At 45.7% G+C, this 12,500-nt stretch overlaps 1 protein-coding gene across 1 annotated transcript in view; it reads right to left on the bottom strand.

Annotated features, from left to right (window-relative positions):
- Nucleotides 1-12,025, bottom strand: part of kcnn3 (potassium intermediate/small conductance calcium-activated channel, subfamily N, member 3) — a 61,566-nt gene extending 49,541 nt beyond the window's left edge. The window contains exon 1 of the mRNA XM_042709058.1: nucleotides 9,589-12,025. Within this exon, the coding sequence (XP_042564992.1) occupies nucleotides 9,589-10,644 (1,056 nt within the window). The 5' untranslated portion in view covers nucleotides 10,645-12,025. The remainder of the gene's footprint in view (nucleotides 1-9,588) is intronic.
- Nucleotides 12,026-12,500: the final 475 nt, after the last annotated feature.

Genomic DNA, 12,500 nt, shown 5'->3' with positions numbered 1-12,500 from the left:
AGAGGTAGAGATTAAACGCAGCGCTGGTTATTTCGAGCTTTTCCGGTCACGACCACGGCCAGGGTCTATACCACTCCAGGCATGCATTCTATAATATCTCGCTTTGTTCTGAGCCTACTTCAGATCCCTTCTCCTACACGACTCCCGTTAATGTAACACAACGTTCCCAGATGTTCAGCATCAAACTTTAATGTATATATTAAAGCTCGTCAAGAGCTCTCCGGTACCTAATCTACATTAGTCACGCCGTTTTTTTACGCATATTTCTATTCAAAAATGATTTATTTTTACTCACATTTCCATTCAAGAATGACACAAGATTACAGATCAATTTGCTCAAGATACACTTCCTCATTTTCTTTAAAACCTTTCCCACCCCAACCTATACTGCCTCATGACTACCTATTGACTGACATCTGACATCAGTTACTGTACAATACATTTTATACAGTCAGGGCCTTGCATTATCTTCAACTCTCATTACCCTGAGGGGAGTCTTAAGCCTTTCAAATAAAGTATCAATATGTTTTAGTTGATCCTCTAATGAGATACTATGTTTTTCTAATTTTAGGAGCAGCATCAGATCGCTAAGCCAAAGTGAGGGTTTTTGGTGGTTCAGGAGATTTACATGCTAACAGGCCAAAAGGGAATCAAAGGCAAGTGCATTTCTTGCATTGCTTGGTCAGTAAGACCGCATTTATTAATCACATCAGTCACGCTTACTAACGCTGAATTCACAAAATGCATGGGATGGGATGTCATTATACTACGGTCACCATTTTCCTCAGGAAATACTGCCAAAAGCCTTATTTAATTAAATAAATGTGTAACCTGCTGATCCCATGTCAATATTATTACTCTTCAGTTTATTGTATCTGGCTGCTCGTGGCATAATTGGTAGTGATATTGTGCCGCTAAATGACCTTCATGGTTTTTCCTCTGTCGTGCTGTTGTGTCAGAGTAGTGTTGTCTTCATGCATGCTGCGAAGGAAAGAAAAGTGCTGTGATACTGAACGGTCTTGAAGACTGAAGCATATACAAGTGTGTGTGTGTGTGTATGTGTGTGTGTGTGTGTGTGTGGCTGAGACTAGTTCTTCATTGTCTGAAGAAAATGTGCTTGACAAAGTCATTTCATTTTGCAACCCATCAGTATTTCTGAGGAACTGTGCTCAAGCAAGTTAAGAAAAATATGACATAGACATGACATTTCATCATCACATACACACACACACATTCTCTCTCTTACACGTACACACACACACACACACGCCCAACACACATCTTTCCCGTGGCGAGTCTATTAGTCTCTGTGATTGCTTTGCTCTAAAAAAGCAGTAATGTCTGTAGAATCAGCAGGGGACTAAATAAATCACCAGACACACACACACACACACACACACACACACACACACACACACACACACACACACCACACCACACACACAAAAACACACACACACACACACACACACACACACACATACACCACACACACACACACACACATACACCACACACACACACACACACACACACACACACATACATCACACACACACACACACACACACACACACCAGGGGTCATAACCAATTGGCCACTATGCACTTTGTAGACAGTGTGTGTTGCTGTTACTGTAACGTGTGGATGTATGTGTACACATACACACACTGTATACTTGTCTGTTGAATGGTGTGTGCATGTGGGCATAGATGTTGAGAGTATTTTTGTTATGTGTGGTGTGTGTGTGTGTGTGTGTGTGTGTGTGTGTGTGTGTGTATGTGTGATTAACTTGCTCGTCAGGCTTTAATCTGGTGATTTGCATATGCAGTCATTACGTCAGACAAATTAGAAAGTCCGAGTGGCCCTCCTCCTCTGACCCACTCCCTCCTCCTCCTCCTCCTCCTCCTCCTCCTCCTCCTCCTCCGCCGACCAGCTCCCTCCTCCTCCGCTGAGGCTGTGGGTCCAACACACAACAGGGACGGGCCGGGCAACCAGCGGACATGTTTACTTATGTCTGCTGTTATGACCTGTGATGTTTAACTGTGGTTGTGCAATATAGCACTGATCTAATAAAGACATCAATTCTCTATCCCTCTCTCTCATTCCCTCTCTCTCTCTCTCTCTCTCTCTCATTCCCTCTCTCTCTCTCTCCCTCTCTCTCTCTATACCCCCCCCCCCCACACACACACACTATGCCTGTCTCTCTCCTATCGGGCCGTATCAACTGGAAGAATTATTGCTTGTGTAATGGCCAGAATATTCATTTACCATGTGTGTGTGTGTGTGTTTGTGTGTGTGTGTGTGTGTTTGTGTGTGTGAGTGTGTGTGTTTGAGTGTCTTCAGTGGATTAGTGATTATCGATCACGGCCTTGATGGACATCATGCAAAGCTAATACGCTTTCTTTACTCCACTGCTTTAATCGGAAAACCCACAACCAAACACACACACACACGCACACGCACACGCACACGCACACGCACACGCACACGCACACGCACACGCACACGCACACGCACACGCACACCACGCACACACACACACACACACACGCACACACACACACACACGCACGCATGAAGGGGCAGGTACACACTTCCACTCAATTTCATGTACAGTTGACAAACTTCAAAGCAATGTGCACTTAAACATAAATCTGTTTCTCTAACGCAAACACACACACACACACACACACACACACACACGAGCAGGCATGTACATACACACACACCCACACAAGCAGGCACGTACACACACATACACACACACACACACACACACACACAGTGTTCAGTTCTGTCAAACCAAAGCTTGAAGTCAATATATCACCACGGAAACAATCCCAGATGAAGTCGTTTTAATACACACATATATAGATGTGCGCACACACACACACACACACACACACACACACACACACACACACACACACACACACACACACACACACACAAACCCATAAATGGCCACGAACATGCATTCACACAAACACACACACATATACACACATATACACACACACACAAACCCATATATGGGTACACAAATGCACTCATGCACGCAGACACACACACACACACACACACTCCAGCACACAGCGTTAGGCTCAATTATATCCTGACTGACACACGCACACACACACCCCATTACACACAGACACACACCATTACACTAGTGAGAACTCAATTACACCAAACATGCTGCCAGCGCAAAAAAAAAACACACGACTAACACACCCTTTCACACAAACCAGAACACATGAGCCAACCCGAGCACCCATGCCACACACACTAGATGTTCACATGCTTAAAACGGTGAACAACAGTGCTATGATTGGTATATACCAAAACAACCATAACATATAGGTGCCACACAAACTACCCATTCACACGTCAAAAACGACAGTAGATCTGCTGTTCAATTACACACAAAGAGGGCTATGGCTAAAGCTAGTTTTCAGTCCAGCGCTTTCCCTTGTTCTGACTGTCTCCCCCTCTCTGCCTCTCCATAACACATGATGGTTATCGCCCCCCCCCCCGGGGTTCCAGAGCAGGCACAAGGGTATGTGTATTTGGGTGTGTGTGTGTGTGTGTGTGTTAACTTGGGTATTTGGATGTGCGTAAGCATCTAACTGTGTTTGTGTGTGTGTGCAAGTGTACATTTGTGTGTGTGTGTGTGTGTGTGTGTGTGTGTGTGTGTGTGTGTGTGAGCGTGCACAAGTTTTTGTTTGAGTGTGTGTGCAAGTGTGCATTTTTGTGTGTTTGTATGTGTGAGCGTGCAAGTGTGTGTGTGTGTGTGGGTGTGTGTTTGTGTCTGTGCAAGTGTGCATTTGTGTGTGTGTTTCTGGGTTGAGATGAGGATGAGAACTCTGGTCATTTCAGAGCCATGACTCAGCTCCTCTGCAGTCAGCTCCAATTCTCCTCTGCGCCTTCTGACCCTGCTACTGCAGGACACAGCCTTTCACCTCTCACCCTAAGGGCACTGTGTGTGTGTGTGGTGTGTGTGTGTGACACAGAAGGAGTAAATCCACAGGTGCCACTGGTGACAGCTATGGTATGGATTCTCCCGCACCCAATGCTCTAATCAGCCTACGCTGTAAAAAAAATCAAACTTGCACTAGAGGGGCAATCCAAGATCAATTTGCCCTATGTCGCAATGTTCAAGAAAGTTTGGGGGAAAAAATCGCCCCTTGATGCAGAACCGCTCCAAAATGTATATATTATATATTCATTAATTATAATAAAAACTTCCAATTATAATTGCTTGGAGTTTGAAATGTTGGGTTTTGAGTAAATGCAACTTACAAACAACAAACACAAATTTGCAAGTTATACCAAATTATGCTATCAACTTAATTAATATTAGTTTGTGTTACACATATTAATACATTTAGTGTACTTGTAGCAACTCTAACTGTAATATTTTGAGTTTCTGTTCAAAAGTTTTATGCAGAAGGTTAGTCACCTTAGATTTTTTGCAGTGTTATGGGAGAGAGAAGTGCCATATTAAAGAAAATCCAACTATTACCAGCTAGATATCACTCTCTCGATCAACTTGTGCGATCAACGCATAGAGGAATCAATTGTTTCACTGTCAAAGCAACTATACGTATGTGTGCCTCAGACAAAAAAGCATTTAGTATACTGGCCTTTGACTTTTTCTTTAGTGGTTTTCACAATTAGTTTCCAGTGACTCTGCCTTTGCAAGTTTGTGGTTTGCTTGGGAGAGTCCGATTTTTCAGTACTTTTTAAAGTGTCAAAGACACCGGTTAGGGGTTAGGTTAAGGACCCAGGAAATGGTAAACTTACACCACAAATACATTACATTCGTTCCATTTGAAAACGGGGGGAATGTGGTCGTCTATTTGAACAACTCTGTAAATATGGAAAGCTGTTGTATCATATTTCATATCTCATTCCCACGATTCTAATCGCATTGAATTGAATCGTTAGGTTGTGAATCGGAATTGAATACAATTGTGAGCATCACCCACTGTGTGCCAATACCCAGCCCTCTCTCTCAACAAGGTGTGGAAATTGTGAAATTGTGACTGGTGACATGACGGTTTCACTGGTGTTTGGAGACGAGAGAGCGAGGCATTTTGGGTATGTTGGGTAGTAGTCTTCATTTCATGAATCCTGGTTAATGTCACTCAACATGTTACCATGGCGGCAGTGCTACCCAAATCCCCTTGCATCTCTTCTTCTTGTGAATGTGTGAAAGTGGGTGTCACACACACACACACACACACACACACACACACACACACACACATACAGATGAGAGACAAGCCTGTCCATAAAGGGGTTTCCCCTCTCCTTCCTGAAAGCAGTTGGACATCCACACTCGTATTCTGTACTGGAACATGAGCGAGAGCTCAGAGCTGGAGTGTGTGAGGGGGTGGACGAAGCGTGGGCGGATGATTATCAATAATCAATAGGAAAGATCATTCACAAGAGGAGCGAAAGCGAAACACAGACTAACACCAGGGCAACGGCAAGAAACACATGCACACATGCACATATCACACACAGACACAAACACATATGCATAGGGATATACTGTGTACACAAACACACACACACACACACACATACAGACACACACACACATACACAATCACACACAAACACAAAATACACACGCGCAGAACACAAAAACACACACAGGGCACACACTCACTCAACTACACATGCAGAGAGAGTGTATTAGGATCATGAATAGTGCTTTATGCCTATGTTGGTATGTGGGTGTAATTACTGGATTAAGAGAAGCTAATCCTACCTCAAGACAATCCCTACAGATTACACAACAATGCACACCAGTAAAGAAGACTACACTGAAGCCTAATGCTGCACAGTATTACACAGTAACACATGCCAAAGCACAGCAATATATACAAGAACTAACGACAAAACGGTGCTCCACAACATAAACAACTAGAAGGGCTCTCCCAGAGCGCAGACGTCCACCAAGGCCAACATGCCCAATCTCACAATGTAAAAGAAAGAATATTTATTACGTTCTTCCTGGGCCCATTATTCACCTCTCCACCAGGGTTCATAACAAACCTGGTTAATTACTGTGTAATCCTGCTGACAGACCACACCAAAACTCCTTGGCGGAGGTAACAATACATACTACAGCCCAACCGCTACACAATCACAAAATACAAAATACTAGATAACATACCACAATAGTACATTGAAACAACCTTGTATTGTATGTAAACCTGTAGTTACAATCCAGCTCAGTAATCCACAACAATATATACAACAGGCATATCTCATTACACAATAACAAACTACTTATAGACCTACACAACATACCAAAGTATATCACACAAATACAAATTAATTGAGAACCAAGAAAAATACTCCAGTTGCATAACAATCCACAGTAGTGCAGTTACCATAAGAAAGTCTCACAGTAAAGATGCGAACATGAACATAATAATACATAATAATAATTCAAGATGCCATGCTCATCAACCTCATTCAAAACAGCCTCAACCTTGCCCATAAAAAATAACTTCTTTGCAAAATAGTAGTTCACCAAAGAAACACTGAGGCATGAAATGAATAGTATGAGATAGATACTATAATAAAAAATAAAACGTTGTTCAGAATAAAATAAGCACTAAAAAAGATTCCTTGTGACACCTGCAGCCTCCATTTGTGCAGTGCAAAGGACCTGCCTGTGGCGAGCGGCGGAGAGAAACACCAGCCCAAACAAGGGAGACCAGTCTCATTGGATCTACTTCAGTCCAAATCACTGTGAACATTTTCATCTGCGCCTATTTTATCAAGAACTCTATAAAACTATGCCTGCCTTTGATGAGCTATTACTTACTATAATTACTCGGGGCGGAGGGGTGATGATATAGACATAATGCATGCAAGACATTAAATAAATATCCAATGCCTCTCCCCTTTCAGTGCAATTAGCATCAAGAGAAGGGCTATTAGAATCATGAAATATGCACACAGACTGACCTTTCTAAAACACAAACTCATTAAAATGACTATTATAAATACCATGACCTTTCTCTGTGTTTTTAGGGCCGACTGATTGTAGGTGGGACCCGGTGTTATGTTTTATAGTTGGCACAGGTAGAGGCTTTTGAGCAGAATCGAGTGGTTGTTTGAAGAGGACAGGAAGTTCTAGAAGGTCTACCGAGCCTAATCGGCGCTGCGTTGGTTTAGGACAGCACAAAGCACCAGACAAAACATCGTTTAGGTATGCAACGGAAATACACAACACATAACACACAGCCGAATCAACATGAATCGCAAAAAGACTGTATTGAGCACAGGGCACGAGAGGCTACAGAACTACACACAGTTCAATACAGGAAACCAAACAAACAACAGAACCCAGCACGCCACAGCACAGCACAGCACAGCACAGCACAGCACCGCACCGCACAACCTACAGGCCCAAACAGCTGCAGCCTCCCCGGCTTTGAGGAGTGCCACTGTGAAAGCCTTGCATCTCTGTGTGCTCCCTGCGCTGATGATGACGACATCGGGCTTAATTGCACTTTACTGATGGAGGGCAGGTCCTGGCTTTGTGTTGCTTTATAATGGCACGCAATCAGTGTGGCTCCAATTCACGCTCCGCATTTGAGTCACTGCCAGAGAGATCTTAAATACAGGCCTTTATTACTGCCTTGCACTACCATCGCTCTCTCCCTCCCTCTCCCTCTCTCCAATAACACTCCCCCGTTCCACCGCCCACAGAAATAACAGAGGGAGAGGAAGAGAGAGAAATAGAGAGAAGGGACGGGGGCATGATTGGGAGAGACGGTGAAGAGAGAGATCATCATAGAAAAAAGAAAGACAGAAAGAAAGAAAGAAAGAGATGAAAGTGAGACTCAATGCGCAAGGAAGAGAAAACAGATTCTACTGGTTATTCGGATGTCCGTGCATGTACACACACACACACACACACACACACACACACACACACACACACAAGCCTACATAAAATGTTTTTGCATGCAGGGAGACAATATGACAACATACATACGCACACCACTGAACATGCAAATACAATACACATTTGTACAACTAACACCAAGTGTACTGGTGTTGTATGTGTCTGGTGTCTGACATTTCATTGTGTTGGCTGAGATTATGTCAGTTATTTCTCAATCATTTCAGCATACATCATTATGCAATGTGCTACAGGGTTCAATTGCTTACATCATTTCTACAGTGAAAGTGTACATATCAGGTAAGTCACACAATCAAGTTGAGGACAACAATCAGATTCTTTCCTAAATTACTCCTTTAATACACACACACACACACACACACACACACACACACACACACACACACACACACACACACACACACACACTCACAACTGGTACTTCCTATAATTTTCTCACCCATATGAAGACATCCTCTCTAACTTGATAATGAGATTCTTTCACATACACCCAAACACACAAACATGCATACATTGATTAAACACACACAAAAAAACACATAAGGGCAGATCGAAATGACCCCCAAATGACCACAAACATTCATACACCATGAGTATGCACGCAGACACACACACATACAGAGAGAGAGAGAGACAGAGAGAGAGTGAGAGAGAGAGAGACAGAGAGTGAGAGAGAGAGAGGGAGGGACAGAGAGAGAGAGAGACAAACAGCTGCCTGAAATTCTCCTAGTGTCTGCAGACACCCAATCCCCCCCATCAATAGGCCTTCTTTAGAAAAGAATCTTTGTAGATCCTTCCACGGATTCCTACTGTACAGAGTCATGGACAAACACCCACGCACACACACACACACACACACACGCACACAGACACACACACACGCCCACGCACACACACACTCGCACACACGCACACACGCAGACACACACACACACACACGCACACACACACACAGCATGACAGCCAGTATTAAGATAGATGGCTGGCGGTCTGTCCTGCCCCTCCCGTCAGAGCTGGGTCCATGTTAGAGTGTCTGTGTAAGTTCTCAAGCTGTGATGCTGTGGTGAGTGTTCCACTGAACCAGCTGGGCCTGTGCAACGGAACTGACCTCCCCCCTCATGGCCAGAGCACAGGCATATGCCTTCACCTGCTCCAAACACCTGTTGAGTCCCTGAAAGCCAGCTTCCACACGTCTGGCTTGTGAAGTGTTGTCACTCGTGATGAATGACAGGCGCTCTGACAGGACTGTCTATCGTTTGCATCATGTACCAGCCCGACCTGGATAAGGCTGTCTGTCAACTGAATAATTCTGTTTCGTAAATCCCTCTGGATGCTCGATTACATTTAGTTGTTTAGTTGTTTGGCTACCTAAAATATGTCATTTTAATAATGTAAGGTCAAAACATACACCAGTCCAAAAATGCCTTTCAGGCTCTCTATGTTGAAGGACAGGTTGAAACCCCCTACCCAAAAATAACAGATGCAAGGGCAAAACTGGTGGATACACATAAGCCTATATAACCCACCATGTGCACACACATATAGAACACGCAGACATGTACCCTCAAAGAGTGACTTCATCACTACAGACAGCCACTCTTGACAGCCTCCAACCAATCGGAGCTCACCTTGTTGTAGACTCCCCAGGAGAGCTCGGTCTCGATCACCATAACAACTATGCCGAACATCCCGAAGATGAGTGCGTAGTCACTGAGTCGCTTGCGTTTCTCGAACAGGGCCCTCCGGTGGCCCAGCTTGTAACCGATGTTCTGGTTCTTGCGCTTCTGCGCTTTGGAGGCGGCTCGACCAGTCACAGCCGCCGCCCTCTGCCCGTTAGTCCCGCCCGCTCCGCCGATAGTCGCTCTGCTCTCGGATAGGGCGTGGTTCTGGTGGTAGATTGACATCTCGTAGGCGTGGCCTCTGTAGGGCGAGTCCTCTTTGGAGGAGATAACGATCTCGGGCGGGTTCTGTGACGGGCCGAGCTGGGAGGGAAAGGAGGCGGGGGGCGGGGCCGCGGCGGGGACGGACGAAGGGGCGGAGCTGGTCCCAGAGCCGCCGCCCTCTTTGGTGTCGCTGCTGCTGTCCGACTCGATGAGGTTGCGTCGCGACGCGCTGAGGCGGCTGAGCGGCTTCATGACGCCGCCGGTGTACTTGCAGGAGCTCATGGCGATCTCGGTGAAGGGGTTGCTGTCGCGCCGGTGCACCAGGGGGCTGGCCTGCCGGTGCTTGCAGCCCCGCTCGCGCTCCCGCTCGCGCTCCCTCTCCCGCTCGGCCGTGGGCGAGTGCGAGGAGTAGAAGAGGGCGTTGTAGACGGGCGAGGCGTCAGCACTCAGGCTGTGCTGGCTGCCCAGGCAGGATGACAACGGGGTGCTCGTGGGGTGCAGCGCGTTCGGGATGGGCGGGGGCAGCTGGGGCGTCGTGGCGATCCCCGAAGATGAGGTTACCAGGGGCAAGCGCGGGAGGGACGCCGGGACCAGGCCAGGCGTTGTGGACGAAGGCGTGGTGTTGAGCCGCTCCAGGCTGTTGTTCCCCCCCATGTGGTTGGAGTGGTTCGCTCCTGGGTAGCTGCCGGTGATAGTGGGGTGGACTGTACCAGCACAAGGCAGGGGGGGGCGCTGCTGCTGCTGGTCCTCGTCCTCACTCCCGCCCAACAGTGCTTGACTCAGGGAGGGAGGGGGATCCATGGCAACCTGCGAGCTCCACAGGAGACTTATGGCACACTGTCCTATACCTCTGGAGTTTGATGGAGTGAAGAGTAAGAAGAGAACGGCATGAAGAAGAGGAGAACGAAAAAGAAAAGTAGGTGAGACAGGCAGAAATCGAAAGACAGCAAGCAAGAAAGAAAGTATTAATTATGAGCCCTGAAACAAAGAAGGATGGTGAAGGCAGATAGGGAGAGATGAAGTGCAGAGAGAGAGGGAGAGAGTTCGCCTGATGAATGAGGGATTAGGAGGGGAGGAGAGGGGGATGTGGGGTAGTTGCAAAGTGAGGGAAGTGCAGAGGGAGGGAATGATGGAGGGATCTATGTTGGTCCAGAGAAAGAAAAATGAGCACATTTTGAGCTCATATTTCCTCCCCTAAAGGATTCAGCAATCACTCTCCTGACACTATCCTCTCTCTCTCTCTATCCCCCCCCCCTCCCTCTCCTTCCAGCAATATCTGTCACACAGATCAGCCTTAACACTGAGTGCAGCCTTTTATTAAGGAACTTATGCAATGATCAACCCCGAACACCCTGCCTCACTTTAAACAAATACAACAACTGATGTAATCAGCACAACACACAGTGCGGGATCAAACGTTGCTTGTTTGTTTTTCAAAATATCGGGTTCACTCTCTCAACCCTTCTGCAAACCTCACCTCCGACACCTCCGTTTGTCTCTCACACTGACTCACTCCTACACCTCTCTCTCTCCCTTTCTCTCGTTCTGTCTCTCGCTCCTACCTCTCCTTTCAGTGTGTCTCCCCGTGCAGTTGTTGATTCAAAGGTAGGGCGAAAATATTCTTCCGCACTTTTTCTTTTTCATGTTGTCACGATCATTCAATCTTTCCTCATACGATGGTCTCCTTGCCGACAGGCTCTCACACAAAATCGTGTTTGTTTCTCGGGGAAAAAACGCACCCTTTTGCTTTTCTCCGTATGAAAACGCCTTTATTTGGAAAGAAATTCCTCCGTTCTGTAGTAAAAAATATCTCGATTATATGATCGACAGTAATAGACAAGTAAAATAAAAAGAAAATTGGATACTATGAAATTAATGTGACAGCTGTTGCTGCGAAATAAGTACTAAATATTCGCCTCTAAAACGGATGCACTGGAAGCGATGTTCTGAAATGTCCGCGTATGCTAGAAAACAGAATATAAAGTGCTCGGCTGTTTAAATAACAAGAGTTGATTTGCCGTTCCAGTCGTGGCAGATTTTCTGCCCTTCACTCTTGCGCTCTGTCGCTCACTCAGCGTCTCTGTCTCTCCCTCCCTCTCTCTCAACTTCACTCTCGCTCTTACTCTCTCCGCCCTCTATCTTCCTCATCCTTGTTCTCATTGGAGGAAGCGGAATGAATAACCGTCACAGGAGCAATGCAAATTCTGGTTTCGTTGAAGTCACCTGTATGACCCACTGTTACTCCAGGTAGCCTGTCTCTTCCAAGGTGTTTGTTCTTTATACCTAAAAGGCTTATCTAAATTTTAATAATTGTAATGTTTGAATAATTGTTCCTCAGAAATGATGTCAGACGTTTTTATTATACAATGTTGTAGCCTAATCTAAAAAGAGCCTTTTCCTAATCTACAAACACTGATGCTTAGTAAAGGAATGAATGGAAACCTCAAAACAACGAAGGGGACAGAGGTCCAACAAAGAGCGGTGAGGGTATTAAACTGCTTGCCGTAAAGTTCTGACCTTAACTGATTCCCATAGGTTGTGTGGTCGGTGATGGCAGTTCCACTGAAATCTCACTCAGGATAAAACCGCCGTCTCTGCTTTAAAAACCTCACTGTGGTTGCTTGCCATTCTGAGGAGTAGGCTCTTATGGAGCTCTT

This window comes from Clupea harengus, chromosome 11 (assembly GCF_900700415.2).
Source record: "Clupea harengus chromosome 11, Ch_v2.0.2, whole genome shotgun sequence".
In the NCBI taxonomy this organism is placed as follows: Eukaryota; Metazoa; Chordata; class Actinopteri; order Clupeiformes; family Clupeidae; genus Clupea; species Clupea harengus.
This window is presented reverse-complemented; position numbering and strand designations above follow the sequence as displayed.